At 43.9% G+C, this 15,766-nt stretch overlaps 6 protein-coding genes across 6 annotated transcripts; 4 read left to right on the top strand and 2 right to left on the bottom strand.

The window, feature by feature from the left end:
* The first annotated feature begins 526 nt into the window (after nt 1-526).
* On the top strand, nt 527-1,749 carry LOC115627150 (torsin-like protein). The gene is made up of 2 exons (XM_030522728.1): nt 527-760; nt 816-1,749. The coding sequence occupies exons 1-2, from the start codon at nt 544-546 to the stop codon at nt 1,643-1,645; spliced, it is 1,047 nt and encodes a 348-aa protein (XP_030378588.1). The 5' UTR covers nt 527-543; the 3' UTR covers nt 1,646-1,749.
* LOC115627151 (39S ribosomal protein L30, mitochondrial) lies at nt 1,654-2,391 on the bottom strand. The gene is made up of 2 exons (XM_030522730.1): nt 2,207-2,391; nt 1,654-2,139 (listed from the first exon to the last, which is right to left on the bottom strand). The coding sequence occupies exons 1-2, from the start codon at nt 2,332-2,334 to the stop codon at nt 1,725-1,727; spliced, it is 543 nt and encodes a 180-aa protein (XP_030378590.1). The 5' UTR covers nt 2,335-2,391; the 3' UTR covers nt 1,654-1,724.
* A 1,078-nt stretch (nt 2,392-3,469) lies between these two features.
* Nucleotides 3,470-4,000, top strand: LOC115627318 (T-cell acute lymphocytic leukemia protein 1 homolog). The gene has a single exon (XM_030522961.1). It carries the CDS (start codon nt 3,470-3,472, stop codon nt 3,998-4,000), a length of 531 nt encoding a protein of 176 aa, XP_030378821.1.
* A 911-nt stretch (nt 4,001-4,911) lies between these two features.
* LOC115627297 (protein Flattop homolog) lies at nt 4,912-10,221 on the top strand. The gene is made up of 5 exons (XM_030522930.1): nt 4,912-4,997; nt 8,541-8,677; nt 9,399-9,711; nt 9,794-9,948; nt 10,162-10,221. The coding sequence occupies exons 1-4, from the start codon at nt 4,971-4,973 to the stop codon at nt 9,926-9,928; spliced, it is 612 nt and encodes a 203-aa protein (XP_030378790.1). The 5' UTR covers nt 4,912-4,970; the 3' UTR covers nt 9,929-9,948; nt 10,162-10,221.
* Nucleotides 10,123-12,041, top strand: LOC115627296. The gene has a single exon (XM_030522929.1). It carries the CDS (start codon nt 10,149-10,151, stop codon nt 11,931-11,933), a length of 1,785 nt encoding a protein of 594 aa, XP_030378789.1. The 5' UTR covers nt 10,123-10,148; the 3' UTR covers nt 11,934-12,041.
* Nucleotides 12,042-13,804: 1,763 nt separating this feature from the next.
* Nucleotides 13,805-15,713, bottom strand: LOC115627277. The gene is made up of 2 exons (XM_030522907.1): nt 15,279-15,713; nt 13,805-15,221 (listed from the first exon to the last, which is right to left on the bottom strand). The coding sequence occupies exons 1-2, from the start codon at nt 15,711-15,713 to the stop codon at nt 13,968-13,970; spliced, it is 1,689 nt and encodes a 562-aa protein (XP_030378767.1). The 3' UTR covers nt 13,805-13,967.
* Between the last annotated feature and the right edge of the window lie 53 nt (nt 15,714-15,766).

Here is a 15,766-nt window from a genome sequence, read left to right as displayed (position 1 = left end):
CAAACAACGAAAATCAAATCGCCGCTATGGCATCATCTACTTTATGCAGCGCGTCAGCCGATAGCCATCGATACTCGCGATGTTGTTTCTTTTTTTGTGCGTTTGGCCGCACTGTCTGCAAAACATCGATGCATTCAAAATGCCACATTCCTTTGACATTATTTAATGAACGTTTTTATCAAACTTAGCAACTGACATTCTGAAGCAGGCTACCATCTTAAATTTCCCTATTGCAGGCAAGCACAATAAAATAAACTTAAATAAAAACGTCCACAAATATACGCTGCTAAATCACAAACAGAAAACCCGAACAAATGTATGCATCGCGCTGATGTTTTTTTTATTATTATTAAATTGGGTTTCTTACTCAAAAATGCATTTATTACTTTTAACTTAAGTAACTTTTTTGGGGCAATTGTTGTTCAGTGGTGGAAAAGAAGTAGAAAAAAACACCAAGCATCGAGAAAAACATCGATTTTTGAAATCAATTGCAAAACATCGCTATTTTGTCCAGCACTATAGCAGAGGCCAACAAGTTGTAAAATGACGAACGGGCGCCAACATAATTGGATATTTGGGAAGCACCTTTATCTCTTTTGTATCGTCCTATTTAATACACAATTTGCTCACTGTTTGGAGCCATTAACTATTGGTGCGACCGTGGGCCTGGGAGCAATTGGGCTCTCATTTTTTAAACGCCAGACGTATTGCCGGTTTTATGAATGCTGCGATGACGACAGTATACCTGGTAATATAAATGGTAAGTATGGTTCACAGTTTTAAAGTTTTGTGGATTTATGGTAAACTTTAAATAGAGCTTCAGCATAATCTGGAGCGAACGCTGTTTGGTCAACATATTGCAAAGCAGCACATCATTCCGGCTCTGACCGCACATTTTAGCAGCGAAAGCAAGTCAAGAAAGCCGCTCGTTATTAGCTTTCATGGCACACCGGGTACTGGGAAAAACTTTGTGGCAGACCAGATAGCAAATGCTCTCTACAAGGAAGGGGCGAAAAGCAAGTTCGTGCACATATACTTGGGACGCGCAGATTTCCCACAAGCAGAAGACACTGATAAGTACAAGGCGCGCATAAATTACGAAGTGCGGTCAAGCATTCAACAATGTCCACGCTCTCTATTTATTTTCGACGAAGTGGATAAGATGCCAAGTGGCGTGTTTGACACGCTCACATCGCTGGTGGATTACAATGCGTTTGCCGATGGCACAGATAATACGAAGGCCATATTTATATTCCTGTCGAACACGGCTGGTGTTCACATTTCAGATCATCTGGGAAAATTGATGAAAGGCGGAAAGTTGCGAGAGGATACGCGGCTAAGTGACTTTGAGGCTCTGCTGCAGAAGGTCTCTTACAATTTGGATGGTGGTCTAAGAAAGACTAGTCTGATTGAGGCGCATGTTATTGATCATTACATGCCCTTTCTGCCACTGGAGAAATCCCATGTCGTACAGTGCCTGGAGGCCGAGTTTAAGCGTTGGAATCGTGAGCCAAGTCGTGAGACAATCAACGAAATTATTAGCGACTCTATTACATATGATCGGCCACACGGAATGTTTGCGACATCTGGTTGCAAGACGCTCGAGAAGAAGGTAGCCATGGCTGTCATGTCCCCCAGGGCATAAACATGTGATGTAAAACAAAGAATGCTTTATTTTGTTTTTAAAGCATGTTATACTTAAATATTGATAAAGCTACTGCCTTTTACCAAGGGTTCAGCCACTTCAAACGTGCGTCTTTTCTTAGCAAATCTGTATCCAGCCGCTTCGGCTGTTCATCAAATGCATCGCGCGCCGCACTGCGCACTTCAACAGGTCCAATATCTTTTGTTACGAGACACTCGCCGTTCTCCTTAAGTATTGTGTGTTTAACGTCTTGAGCAGTTGGTTCGCCGTAGGGGAACGTAATGGGCGTTACTTGAATCAGATGCTTGATCTTCCACAGCCGCGCATTGTTCTCCGGTATGTTCTTCACAACTGTGAAGTCGCTTTGCTTGCCATCGAGACCCAGATCTTTAAGTAGGCGCTGCTCCCAGTATGGATTGCCTTTCATTGGTTTGATACGCTGCACGCGAAACAGCTTAGCTGGTGTAACAGGCGGATCCTGGTGATCGGGCGTCCTGAAGTGAAGTGTTGAGCATATTTATTAGCAAAAAAGTACAATTCAGTAATTGGGCGAAACTTTACCTTGGGTAGTAAAATATGTTTTCGAATTTCTTGCCATCCTTGTATAAATACTTCTTATTGTGCTTGCCATAGCAGCGTGTCACTTGTGTGGGCAGCTGCAATGGTCTCAGCAGTGCACCCACGTTCATTTTATGTTAAAATAGTAAACAAAAAAGAAACAATTGCAGTGTGACTTTGACGAGCGGTATAGCAGGTTATGTTATGAAAGCGCAACACAGTGTATGCCCATTGCGTAAAACAGGGAAAAACATTAGAATGGGTAGCACTGAACGGCAGTATTTAAATACACAGTGTTGCATGGGAATTTAAAATAATTTTGGCGCCAACAGCATCCCGGAGGATGATAACAACCACCAAAATCGAGAGGCGGTGCCACACATACATGTCGCCATTTTGTCAGCATCTGTATAGCCAGGATTGGCCATCATGTTCTATAACGCTATGCTATTGGTTGTTGGCAGACCAACACAAGGGTGGCAAAATTGTTGGGCTATCTTCGCATATAAATGATGCTGCAACATCCTTAACGTGTGTCAGTGCGACGACAAAGCTTCGCGCGTGCAGCACACAAGCATTTACAAAAAGAAAGTCAACACATCAGATGTAATACCAGCAGTTGTGAAGTGTACCGACAATCCTTAAACGGTTAGTAAGATTAAAATTCACTTTAGATTTAATTTTTTTTCTGGAAGTGATATCGCGTGTGCTTCAAAATTGTTTGCTTTTCTCGCTATATAAGGTATTACAAAAATATGATTTAATGTCAGCAACTGATAATCTTTGATTAACTACCGATATTTGAAAACACACACACACATGTACTTTAATAATTTCATTTTAAAAACCTATCACAAATAAAATAGACGAGCTGCAAAGCAGATGTGGCCGTCCTCCCTTGGGCAAATAATCAGTGTACGTGCCATGTTTATAGAGCTTCACATCTAAATACATATATGAAATGTTGCGAATAAACAATAAATAGAAAAAGTGCAATAAAAACAAATGAAAATAATAATAATAAGGAATGCAAACAGCATAAAGGACACACGACCCAACACAAAAGACGACAAAAGGGGTGAGAGCGACGGCATGGGCGGGTTACGGGTTGAGGGTCACCCTTTTAGACGCGTGCACACACAAATGAACCATAAATAAGCGCAACTCCTTGATTTTGTTGAGTGTGGGGGGACAAATTTAGCAAATCCTTGTAACCACAACATTCTTGTTCTCGTGCAGGGCGCAGGAGAGCCGCAGGACAACAATATGGTCTACGATATTACACATCTGGCGCCCGCGCCGCCACAAAGCATTTCCCTAAGTCGCTATTACCTGCAGCAGGATGCGCCCGATCACGAACATGATCTGGCGGCGGCGAACAATGCTTTAGCCAATGGCGGACATGCTGTCGAGGAATATGGGGCCAGCACGACATTGGATATTGATAAGCGTTTTCAGGCGCGAATGGCCTGCGAGACGGCCGCACAGCCAGCCCCGCCGCCACCACCAACTCCAGCACCGAGACGTCGCACCACACCCATTGCCCATCTAGATCCCTCGGAGCTGGTGGGCTTGTCGCGCGAGGAGCGACGCCGCAGGCGGCGCGCCACCCTCAAATATCGCACCGCTCATGCGACCCGCGAACGCATCCGCGTCGAGGCATTTAACGTCTCCTTTGCGGAACTCCGAAAACTGCTGCCCACTCTGCCGCCGGACAAGAAGCTCTCCAAAATCGAAATTCTCAAGCTAGCCATATGCTATATAGCATATCTGAATCATGTGCTCGAGACGCCCTGAGACGTGCCCAATTAGGCCAAAACTATTTTTTTTTTAAAGCCAATATTAGCAACTAAAGTAGTCTTTAATATAAATAATATGGATTTTTTTTGTGTATCGAGCGAGTGTGTGTGCTTAGCATTTAAGTCGTGATATTTGTTTATATCCAAATCCAGCAATAAATAATTAATATATCACTAAGCGGGCCTCTTCACTCGTTGTTTACGATTCTACATTTAGAGAAACAAGAAGCACTTCTAATGCTTCTACAGTTAAGAGCGTTTTCTTCTCAAGTGCCTAAATTTAGATGAATAGACCCATTTTATTTTTTGCAAAAATCTTAGCTTACATTTATAATATTTTATTTTCTATGCACTTGAGAATTTCTGCCAAGTGTAGAAACAAATGCTTTCTTTTGATATGAAATCGTCGAAAATATAAATAATACATCAATTCTATAACCGATATGTCTTCTGTTCAACATTTTACATATTTACAATTTTTGGGCTTCATATTAATAAGCAACATTTAACCACAAAATATCAAATGTTATGTTTTTTTTTTCTCAGTGTAGGCTTGCTCTGGTGCCCAGCTGCCAGTCCCGGCTCTTTCATTTGCTTTGCCACTTTATGGCAACCAGCCAGCTGCGTCCAACAGCCTCCAGCTTCTAGTGCCTGCTTCTGGCGACTCAGCCCCCTCTCCGCAAAATTTCCTGTCATCCACTTGGGGGGTTGTTTGTATTCAAAAGTTCCACGGTTCGGTTTGGCAACGCCCCACAAAAACGTTCGACTGGGTTGTGGTGGGGCGATGGAGGGGCGGAGGGGCGGAGCTTTTTAACATAGTAGCCCCGAAAATTCAGAGCAATAGCAGACCTAATGTTCAAATATCCCAAAATTACTCGTAGGTGTTACAAAAATTTCGTTTTGGTTTCATAAATAGTTCCAAATCACTCACCATTGAACGTCAGTCTCAGCCTCAGAACCAGATCAACATGTCGTATCATTTTAGCGCCCTGCAGGTGAGTCCAAAACACTACCAGGATGTAGACTGGACTGGACTGTCTGACTGGGGAATGGCTGCTAGCGGCCTAGTTTCAAGCAATTTTGTGGGCGGCATCGTCAAGCCCCTTGGTACCGGTGTCACGGGTAACCGTAAACCGTAAACAGCCTGGCCCCAATGTATACTATTAATAGCGCAGTTGTCGAAACTTGCACCCACAATACATTCCAGAAAGTACCGCCAGGCGACAAGCTATAGCTTTAAGAAGCTTCTTTAGTAAGGGAAGTAACAAACTTGGTTAGTTGTTAAGTTTTCGCCGTGTATTCCTATAACCTATATGATATAGTGTATCGATTTGATGGAAACTTCAGAAAGAGTGAAGAGTTATGACAAGCAACTCATATATATGTACATCAAAAATTTGGCTAAAAATCTTCATAACAATAGTTATTTTTCCAAAAAATGATCTGTTCGCCGATCCTTCCTATGACAGCTATATAAAATAGTGATAGCTTATATGATTAGAAATAAACTAAGTATGTATATGAACAATACAAGTCTGCATGCCAAGTTTGGTGGCCGCAGTTGTTATGGTTTTAAAGTTTTCGAGGCTCATACAGACAGACGGATGAACAAACAAACGGACCGAACGTAAAGATGGTCAAGTCTATGGCATGTATGTATAACTATAACTTCTGCCGAATTATACGAGTATGTGTTTATTTCGAACATGCACATAATTGGCTAACACAGGCTTTGAACAAACTTAGTAGGAATACAAAAATACCTTCTCATATTTATAAAAACGCGTTTGAAGATAAACCGTAAAAAAACTAAAAATGAATAATTATTATAATTAATAAAAGCTTACTGAAATGAAAGATATTGGAAGCTTTTATAATAAAACCTCAGATGAAAGTTTTTTAAAATTAAAATAGATGTTTGGTTAGAAATCACATTTTTTGATTATACGTTTATATCTGAAACCTGTTTTTAATCGCATAACCCTTTAAGCGAAAATGGGTAAAAAAAAGGAAAGTCTAGAAGAGAAGTATTTTCATACCTTTAAGTCGATTTATTATAAGGAATAAAAAGAACAGCCCAAGTTTAAGGCAAGAAGAAGAAGGCAAGCTCTCTGAATTCAACTGTTGATCTATTTGTCGGGTGGCCTGTTTCCCAGTTGATGACGTATTAGGCCCCCATTCCCCATGCTAAGGCTGCCAATTCCCATGCATATGGGAAATAGCGACAGTTAAGTTTATTTACTTGGTAACGGGGACCCCAACTGCCGCACTTCCCGCTGGCCAGAGGGCGACCATTGCCACGCAACTCGTTTACAATAATAACGGAATTTCTTCACTCACCACCACATACCACTAAAGTGATTTTTGCAAACGGGACCAAACGGGCTTCTCCCAAAAATTTCGGTGCCTGATAAAGCAGCCTCCAAAGGTGACCTCCAAAAGAAAAGAAAGAAAACAACATCCGGGAAAACGGACGCAGAGCTGGTTGCCGTATCAGTGTCAGCTCAGTCTGAATTGGAAATGTATAGCTAATAAAATAAATAATTGTTATTGGTAGGTCGCGGCTGTGAAAATTGAGTGCAAGCTAGCAAGCGGGTCCTTCCTGAAGGCGATTGCAGTCCTGGATAGTGGCAACGTAGCGTGAAATTAGCTTAAGTGTCAATTGAAGTAAGTGGAAATGGAATTGTCCGTAGAGGTGGAGATGGATGTGGATGTGGTAGGTGGACTGATGTTGAAGTTGGAGTTGAAGTCGGACAGTTGGTTGCAACTTGTGCACGTGCACTACTCGCCTGCCTAGCTTTTTGACTGTTTAATCCTCAGAGCGACACAAAGGACATGTGATAAATTGCACCCCAGAGGGTTGGCATAAAAATCATCGCTCGCTGGAATGACACGGCATGGGGTAACCTGAATTATATGTGCTTACTGCTGGTTCCAGCACACAGCAGTTATCTCTACACCACTCCATCCCTGTCCTGTTGTCCTCCTGCTCTTTTGTTATCTCTGGCTTTAAACGCCTCTTCGTCTCTCTTTTGTTGCTAATTGAGTTTAAAATCAATTTGTATATTACGCGCTTGACAAGTGGCAGTGGTCTCAGTCGTGTCAGTGTTCAGCTGTTTCGATTTCCGGAAACATCATTGATGGCTTGCCTCGATCACCAGAGAGATGCGTATCTCTATACGATTATGTGTGTTGTGTAATTGCCGTGTAAATTTAATTACACTAGCAACGGCTAACCTCCCCCCCCCCCCCATTCCTGTTGGTGTTGATGTGATGCTGTAACCACTACCGCCTCAGCACGCGACTTAGGCACGTGCCTGTGTGGCCCTGCCAGGGGGATGGGACACACCATGAAGTGTTCAATCAAGTTGTTGACAAGTTGGTGGGCGCTGCGTATCAAATTACCGAGCAATTTGCATTTGTTAATTGAAATTGTCCTCCTGAGCTCCGCAAGCAATTGAAGTGGCCGTGGGAAGCGACTTGGGGGTCATCAACATATATGGAGACAGGCAGCACTAGCCTACTGAAGACATAAGGGGCCTTAGGAAATAGGAGGCAGTCTGGTGAGCCAAAACTTTGGGATAACATTATGTTAAGTTGCTGGAGGCCTAAAATTCGAAATAAGAGTCAACCAATTACTCTCCCGAATTTCTGAACCCTTGAAAGTAGAGCTTCCGAGACCAACTTTGGGTTAACACTAGTTTAGTTTCTGGAAGCCATACGAAAGGTCTTACGAGAATTCTAAAAGTCCAAATAAGAGTCAACCAATTACTCTCCCGAATTTCTAAACCTTTCAAAGTGGATCTCCGAAACTAACTTTGGGTTAACACTATGTTTAGTTAATGGAGGCCATTTCTAGAATTCTAAAATTCAAAATAAGAGTCAACCAATTACTCTCCTCAATTTCGCAACCCTTGAAAGTGGAGCTTAAGACTCCAATATTCATAGGAGGACTTCAAATCAACAACCAATTGCCCTCCTGAGGTCTCCGAGCTATCCACTTTGAAATGGAAAGCATCCTAGGGATCCAAGATGAAGGCATAGTTAGTCTCCCCATCACCTCTAGACTACTAGAGGCAGTTTTCAAAAATAAGAGCCAGCTGCAAAGTTGATAAATGATTTGGACACTGGCTTGGCTTCTGTGAAGCAAGTTTTGCACCGGCTGGCCGGACTTTTTAAAAAGGCAAACACGGCATTAAGTGGTATTAGGCTAAATGCTTTTTTACACATGTTCCAACACAGAGATTACGGCGTGTAATTGCCGCTCCTGCTGCTGCAGTTTAGGGGTTGCTAGTGTGGGGTGGTAGTGTGCTGGCGGGATGGTGGGCTGCAGCTGAGGAGGGTTCTCTCTACTTTTTATCAATTGGTTTGTTTGACGCCCATAAATAACAGCATTACCCATTTGACACGAGCATATTCGCACATACAAACACAAACACAGAAATATCCACACGGGAGTTTGAAGAGGATGAGGCTAAATTTTAACAGGTGGCTGCCCCCCTAACTACTTATATACTCTTTGATTCCATCGCCTGCAGTTCGAGGATCGTTTTCGTCCAAAGGGCCTGAGGAACTGGGAGTTTCCGCGCACTTACCCGCCCCGGCCACGGGACCGTCGCCCGAACGTGACATTCATTGCCGATAACAACGGACGGTTGCTGCCCCACGCCCGTCGGTAAGTTCCTAATACATGATATATATACAATATTTCCACTCTCAAATATTTTTATGTGGAAAATAGAAATATTTCCACTCTCATATATTTTTATGTGGAAAATAGAAATATTTCCACTCTCAAATATTTTTATGTGAAAAATAGAAACAAAGGTAGACCAACTCAGAGTGGACACTTAATAGATAATAAAAGTGTTACTGCTTTTCCTTTGAAGTTTCAGAATCTATTGATTCTGTTAGCTACTATCTATATTCTATCATAAGGCACTATCAGCACTATTGGAATAGAGAGTCGAGAGAATTTTGCACCATTTGAGGCAATTCGCGAAAGGAGTTTAAAACTTTGTAAGGGGAATCACCTAGATCTTTAATGTAAGCTGACGGAATTATATTATTCTAAGCGTCATTAGCGATGAGCTGTAGATTTCACTCGTGGGTGAACAAAGAAGATGGGTTAAGGGATATTATGAAGTCCTTAACGGCGCTTTAATGAGGGCTATTTTATTATGGCAAGAATGTTTAGGCTCTATAGGTGTAGGACGAAATATTTTGAGATTAAAAGCAACACTTTAGTGGGGACTATTGATAAGGGTAGGGCTGGGGACTAATTAAATCAAAAGCCACACACCAATCAGCATTTTCCTGGGATAGCAAGTGTCCATAGGGTCTGGGATCGAGATATTATAAAATCACAAGCTTTATCCTAATAATGGCTGTTGCAGGGACAAGAATCCGTTCGGCTTTTACCGCACCACCTACGAGTTGCCGTTGCGCATCACGCACAGCTTCGTTAAGTTCTACGATGTCTGTCTGAGCGGGCGCTACAAATTTCGGCACTTTCCACGCGATCTGTGCCATTGCGAGAACAAGAAGAGACTGCACCCGTGCGACCAGCACGACACGGTTGGCGTCAAGGAAGACCCCTATTGGGCCACGCCGAAGGGATGCCAAACAAAGTGTGAGGGGCTTAAGAAATTAGTTGCCGCCCAAAAGCGCAGTTGTCGCTGTTACCATCGCAAGTGCGACGCACCAACGGTATGTCCAATTTCTTCTTCCTACTCCCCATTCGCACCTTCAACCTCACCACGCACTGATCCCCCTACTACCTATATCGCAGCCGCGGGATAGCGTGTCCGAGGAACGTATATCCCTGCCTCCGAATACGGTAATAGAGGTGATTGATGAGAAGGATATCGAGCGCAAACGGCCAATAACGGCCTTCAACTACAGACGCAAGCCGCGGCATAACTAAGGATTCGGTTAAGGATTAAGGTTAAATGAAGAGCCAGGCTGACACTATCGCACTATGCACCCAGTAGTTACTTTTATATGCCACTCATCATCCAAATACTTGATCCCTCTCATCCATTGCATTCCGAATCATTAACAACAACATCATCATCATCATCATCATTACCAATCATCTACCTCCGACCGTTCCGATTGCTCAAGATAATTGATTGTATCCAACCATGTCACAATTAGCCGCCACCAGCAGCTACAAGCCGCCAGATTTGACGTATACACCCGGCGATCTCACCGAGCCAAAGTACCGTCTACCCTCGCATCAGCTGCTTCTGGACGAGAAGCGGGATCGAGACAATGGCGTGGAACGCGAACTGCCCTTGAATCGTCTCTACCTCGGCGATCACGAGTGCCCGGCCCCAAATAAGTACCGTAGTGCGGCAGAGGCTGCTAGAGAAGTCAATTCGGCGGCGGGACGACAGTTTCCGGCCTTGGCTGCTGCCCAAGCCCGCTACGCCGGTCATTTGGACACCAGCAGCGATATTGTAGATCTAGCGCCATTGCCCTCAACCGTCGGCTTTGGGACGGGCAAGGAGCTGACCTCAGTGGTGCCCACACTGCCGCCTGTGGTGACGGTGCCAGACTACTCAGCCGATCCGGATCTAATCAAGAAAATGCCATTGCATTCCATAACCGAGAAGCCAAACGAGCGCTGCCCCTCCCCGGTGGTGCCAGCTTACGCCAACTTCGAGCTGGCCAAGCGTATGCATCAAGATAATCTGGACCACCAGCCTCTGCCCGATTGTGTTGCAGATCTCGCCTTTCGGAAAGCTCAAATTAGCGGCGGCCATGGGGGACTCGCGCTCGACATCGATCCCATTGCGACTGGCGTTGGCGTAAAGACGCACAATGCCGGTCCGACGCACTGCACCAAGTTGCGGGTGTACCGTCCCAAGACTGGTGGAGGTGTGGTGCCAAAGGCCTATGTGGGCGATACGTTTCGTGGAATTGGCTCGGCACCTACCAAAAAAATGGGACCCATGGATCTGGCCATCTGCTGGGACTACAAGCCCGCCAATCCCACAGATGAGCCACGACCCAGTAGACACATCGACGGCTCCAATGAGTCGGCTGGACCGGCCGTCTTCACCTGCGTTAAGACGCCACGCGAGGAGAACATGGGCGATCTGGGACGTTCTGCCGGCATCTTTACCAATACGCTAGGCGAGGCCGACTTCTTCGACAAGGACATACTGCGTCGCAAGACCGACTTTGGTGGACGGCATATTGAACGCGAGAACAATTGTGCCTGCGATTATGGACCACCGCCTCCAAGAGCTCGCAGCGTATCCCGAGACTCAAGCGCCTCCCACTGTCGGCGCGGAATTGGCAGCGGGGGTGGAGGCGGAGGCGGAGGTGTAGGTGTAGGTGGTTGTGGCATGCCCAATCGGTTGGCCAAACAATATCAATCCTCACCCATGCTTACCGATAAAACATATCAAGCACTGCGGGAGAAGTATTTGGGACCCGATACCGGCACAGGTGGCTGCGATGGCGGCGCACTACTGGACCACGGCTGCCGTCCGGCGGGGCCGGCATGCAAACGCGACGCATTGTCGCTGCTACGGCGGCCGACCCGCCGTCTTTGCCATAAGGTGGCGCCGGCGCCGGCACAGAAATGCTGTCAGACATCCCCATTTTCTCACTGTATGACCAGTAAGGCGGCTTTTCGGGTCGGTGTGCCAAAGCACAATGCCGTCGGCGATTTTGTGGGCGCGAATGATGCCTGTGGCGCCAGTGGCAGTCGCGTTCTGGTGGTGCCACGCCCCCGCAACCCCTACTCAAAGAAAAACTACGACATCGACACCCTAGTGCCCCCTTTCCGCAGTCAAGGAGGCGGTGCCGGCCAAGGTGGCTATCCAGAGCACTGGCGCCTAGCCAGCGTCTATCAGCACGCCTACAAGCCGATGGAGCAACGCCGCCGGCCACTGCTGCAGACCGTTTACAAGTGAAGTACATCCGAGCTCTAATTTCAAAAATATCCATCAGCACTCACTCTGTATACACAAGCCCTCACAATCACTCCAGACTTTAAAGAAATTATAATTTTTAGATTTTAACAAGTTGGCCAATTACTCTCCATTCCAGGAACAGAAGGCTAGTTTTGGGTGCTAATTGCCCGAATAGGTTGAAAAGAAATGGCCGATATTTAATTATGCCTGGAAAGTGAAATAAAATCAGAAATATTTAGATTTTAAATTTCCCTGAAAAGGGCAACAAATTGAGAAATATTTAGACGGGCCGACATTTAAATATTTCGGAAATGGAAAATAGTTCTGAAATATTCAGACATTGAACAATTCGGTCGATATTTAAATATTCATGGAAAGTAAAAGAAGCTCTGAAACATTCAGATTTTGCTGGTTGCTAAAATAAATTCAGAAATACGTATACTATTTAGAAGAAATTAGCCGATATTTAGATATTCCTGGGAAAGGAAAGAACATTTTCTTGATATTTCTGCAAATTCATAGAAATTCAATATTATTTTTGAGAATAAAAAAGAAGAACCACTCATACTCAGACTCTGGGAAATTGCAAGTTATATTTAGAGTTCATGACAGAAATATTCCGATATTTAGCTATTAAGATATGCCTGTAAAGTGAACGAAATCAAAAGTAATTCGGAAATATTCAGTCGTTTTTTGTACATCTCTTAGGGCTTGTCCAGCTTGAGTTTTCACACTAAAAGGAAATTGTTGAAAGTCTATTTTAGAACTAGAAGTTGTTAATTTGCACAACAAGCACGAACTGAAATGTTACACTCAAAGAAATGCAAACGTTCTAAAACGAAAAAACCCTTAAGAATAAGGAAATGATAATTAAGTTAAGAAAATTCTTTTAAAATTAGAAAAGCGACAAAAATCACAAAAATTAGCAATTGAAATTGAAATCCATTCGATTGGAAAACAAAATTTCTAAATATGTGTTCATTTTGCTGTTAAGCGGAAAACTTTATTAAGATGGTATTTTTCTTACATCTAATTACTCTTATAATTCCGTAGTGGGTTTTCTGGTAATGTGCACTCAGGAAAATGTTGTTTTAGGTTATACAAAATCTCCCTTTATTATTCTTTATTTGAGAGATTACAGCCCCCATTCCTCATTCCAGTGCTAGAAAATACTTTCTTCTCCAATTTATTAAACCGAAAAATAAAGACATGTCCGTTCGTCTGTTTGACCATGGAAACAAATCTTGGTAGGACTAGTATTATAGAAAATATTTCTAATCTTACCTACTTCCCTTATACTTATACTGGTTTTCAGAAGGAAATTAACTCAAAAGTAGGGAAGTTTTCTACATTTAAAAAAATTATTAGTTTGTTTTTGAGAATAAAATATATTTTTTTTGGTTTTAATGTACATTCGTTTTAAAATTATTATTGTATTACCCTAATTATATTCTAAATCTATAAACATCTCTATTTTGTGCTGCGATTGGGAAATAAAATAAAACTACCCCAACAAGACAGCTTCGTTGTTAGATATTGTTGTTAATTTTGTAGGAATTGGTAGTTTTTAATTTCAAAATTTTCCAGCGACAGTCTAGTTTTGCGACACAAATAAAACCAAATTATATAAATCATTGATTGAAAATTTGACTTTATTTTGTAAATCCTCTTTAAACAAATAAAAAAGAAGCAATTTAAAATATACATAAAATATATTTTTAGAGAACATCCATGCCGTCCATTCTCGGTTTTTCTTCAACAATTTATAGAAAAACATAATTGTAGAAGCATAATTCATATACAAGTACATACTGTATAAACATTTTTTTTTTAATAAACTAGCAAAAAAATGTGCATAAAAAGTGCAAAAATATTAACCATATAGGGGGTAAAAAAAATCTTAAATAATTAAATCCTAATAAATATATATTTTGTGGTGCGCTTTGAAGTCAATCTTTGGGTGCAGTATGGGGCTATGATTAGGTGATGCGAAATCGGCAGATGGTGTGAGGAATTCTGCTCAAGAACTTCTATTTATTTGGCCGTGGCATAGTCCTGGCTTTTGTGAAAGACGTGGCGGAGGGCGCGTGTCGAGTGCCGAATGCTGTTTCGTAGTGTGTGCTTCTTCTCGTTGGTAAGATGCTCGATGGGCATATATTCAGTCTCTGGCAGGTTGGAACGCAGCTTCATGGTGCGCTCGCTGACATCTATGATGGATATATCTGCCGGTTTCGACTCCTCAGTCGCAACCGCACTTTTGTGGGTGCGTCGCCTCAGGCTGTGACGTATGCTGCTCATAATGTTGTGAGAATGCTTCTCAGGCGAGCTTTTGTGCTGTTCTTCAACTGGGTGCGGATGTTGCTGCATTGGATGCATGAGTCGTCGCAGGGATTTGCGTATTATGTGACCGACAGCACGACTGGCACGGGTCTCGCCCGATTTTGTGGACTGGCTGGAGCCGACCGAATGCAGAGATTCCTTGCTGACGGTTCTTAGCTGCTCAATGGAGGCGGCGGCTGGACGATATGCGCGCACAAAGCGTGTGGGTGCCTTAAATTCCAGCTCCTCCTCTTCCGAGTCAGAGGCATAAGCCACATCGGTATTTTCCTCCGTCTCCGTATCCACCGGCTCCTCTTCCTTCGCTGGCTGCACTTCTAAAGCGGCAGCGGGCTCCTGTGGCTTTTCCTCAGGCAGTGACTCCTCCAGCTCCTCTGGCACTTCACTAATTTCCGTCAGCGTTCTTCTGCGTATGCAGATCGTGCGTCGTTCCAGCTCTATATGTTCCTGAGCCGTCTCCAATTGTTGTTTTTCTTCCACCACCAGCACATCTTGGCTCTCCGTCTCCAGCACTACGCCGTTTTTACGCAGCTTCGCTTCATTGATGCTATTCTCGAGTTCGAGCTGATAGCGATCCAACTCCTTGCCAATATCCATTGTAGTTTCCTCACTGATAGCGCCCAGGGAGGAACGATTTGGCGCCATCACGGGCGAGAACACTAGCTTCTCGGCCAAGAGTTTGCTCGGTGTCAATTGTGCCAGTGATAGGCCCTTAAAATCAATGCGGCATCCCAGATTGGGAGCAAAGGGTAAGCCGATCTTTAGGTTCGTTGGCAGCGGATCTTCGGCAAGAGCGGGATTCTCCACACCCGCACGGTTGCAGGCCGCCACAGATGCCTCACTGGGGCGGTGAATTTCGAAAGGATTAAGGGAGGCGGGCGCATCATTTCCACGCACATTGAGGGCCTGGTTGACAAAGCACTTGGAAGGCGTGTTCGTAGTACGTATGACCTAGAAAACAAACAAAGTTTAATTATTGGTTCTATTTGAAGCACCATCTGAGCTCACCTCATACGGATTGAACTGCTTCTCGGGCAGATCGAGATTCAAGCCCTGATTCTCGAAACAGGCATGTTCGCGTTTCTTTTTCTTTTGCGGTTGGCGCACAACCTCAAATGGATTCGTACTTATTTGCGGCTGCTGCTGTTGCTGTTCCTCAGCCTGTAGATCTGCAATTGACTTCACCTCCAAGCACGCAGATTGTGGCAAAAACGGATTGGTGTTTTCCTTTGAAAGACGCCGACGGGCAACCAGCTTTTTTGGCGTCGAGCTAAAGGCAGCATTTGTGAAGCATGACGCGACGGCAGCTGCAACGTTGTTGTTGCCTTCGCTGTCCTTACCAACCACCGCTAAGGGTGGCTGCGGCAGAGTCTCACGTTTGCGTTTGCGCACTGGCGTCGTTATTGTTTCAGCCAATGCGGCAATGCTTTTTGTTTCCAGCATTCTCTGGCAAATAATCAAACCAATTCAATTGCACAATTAATACAAAAACTAAT

Source organism: Scaptodrosophila lebanonensis, unplaced genomic scaffold, assembly GCF_003285725.1.
Source record: "Scaptodrosophila lebanonensis strain 11010-0011.00,11010-0021.00 unplaced genomic scaffold, SlebRS2 tig00000092-arrow-pilon, whole genome shotgun sequence".
In the NCBI taxonomy this organism is placed as follows: domain Eukaryota; kingdom Metazoa; phylum Arthropoda; class Insecta; order Diptera; family Drosophilidae; genus Scaptodrosophila; species Scaptodrosophila lebanonensis.
This window is presented reverse-complemented; position numbering and strand designations above follow the sequence as displayed.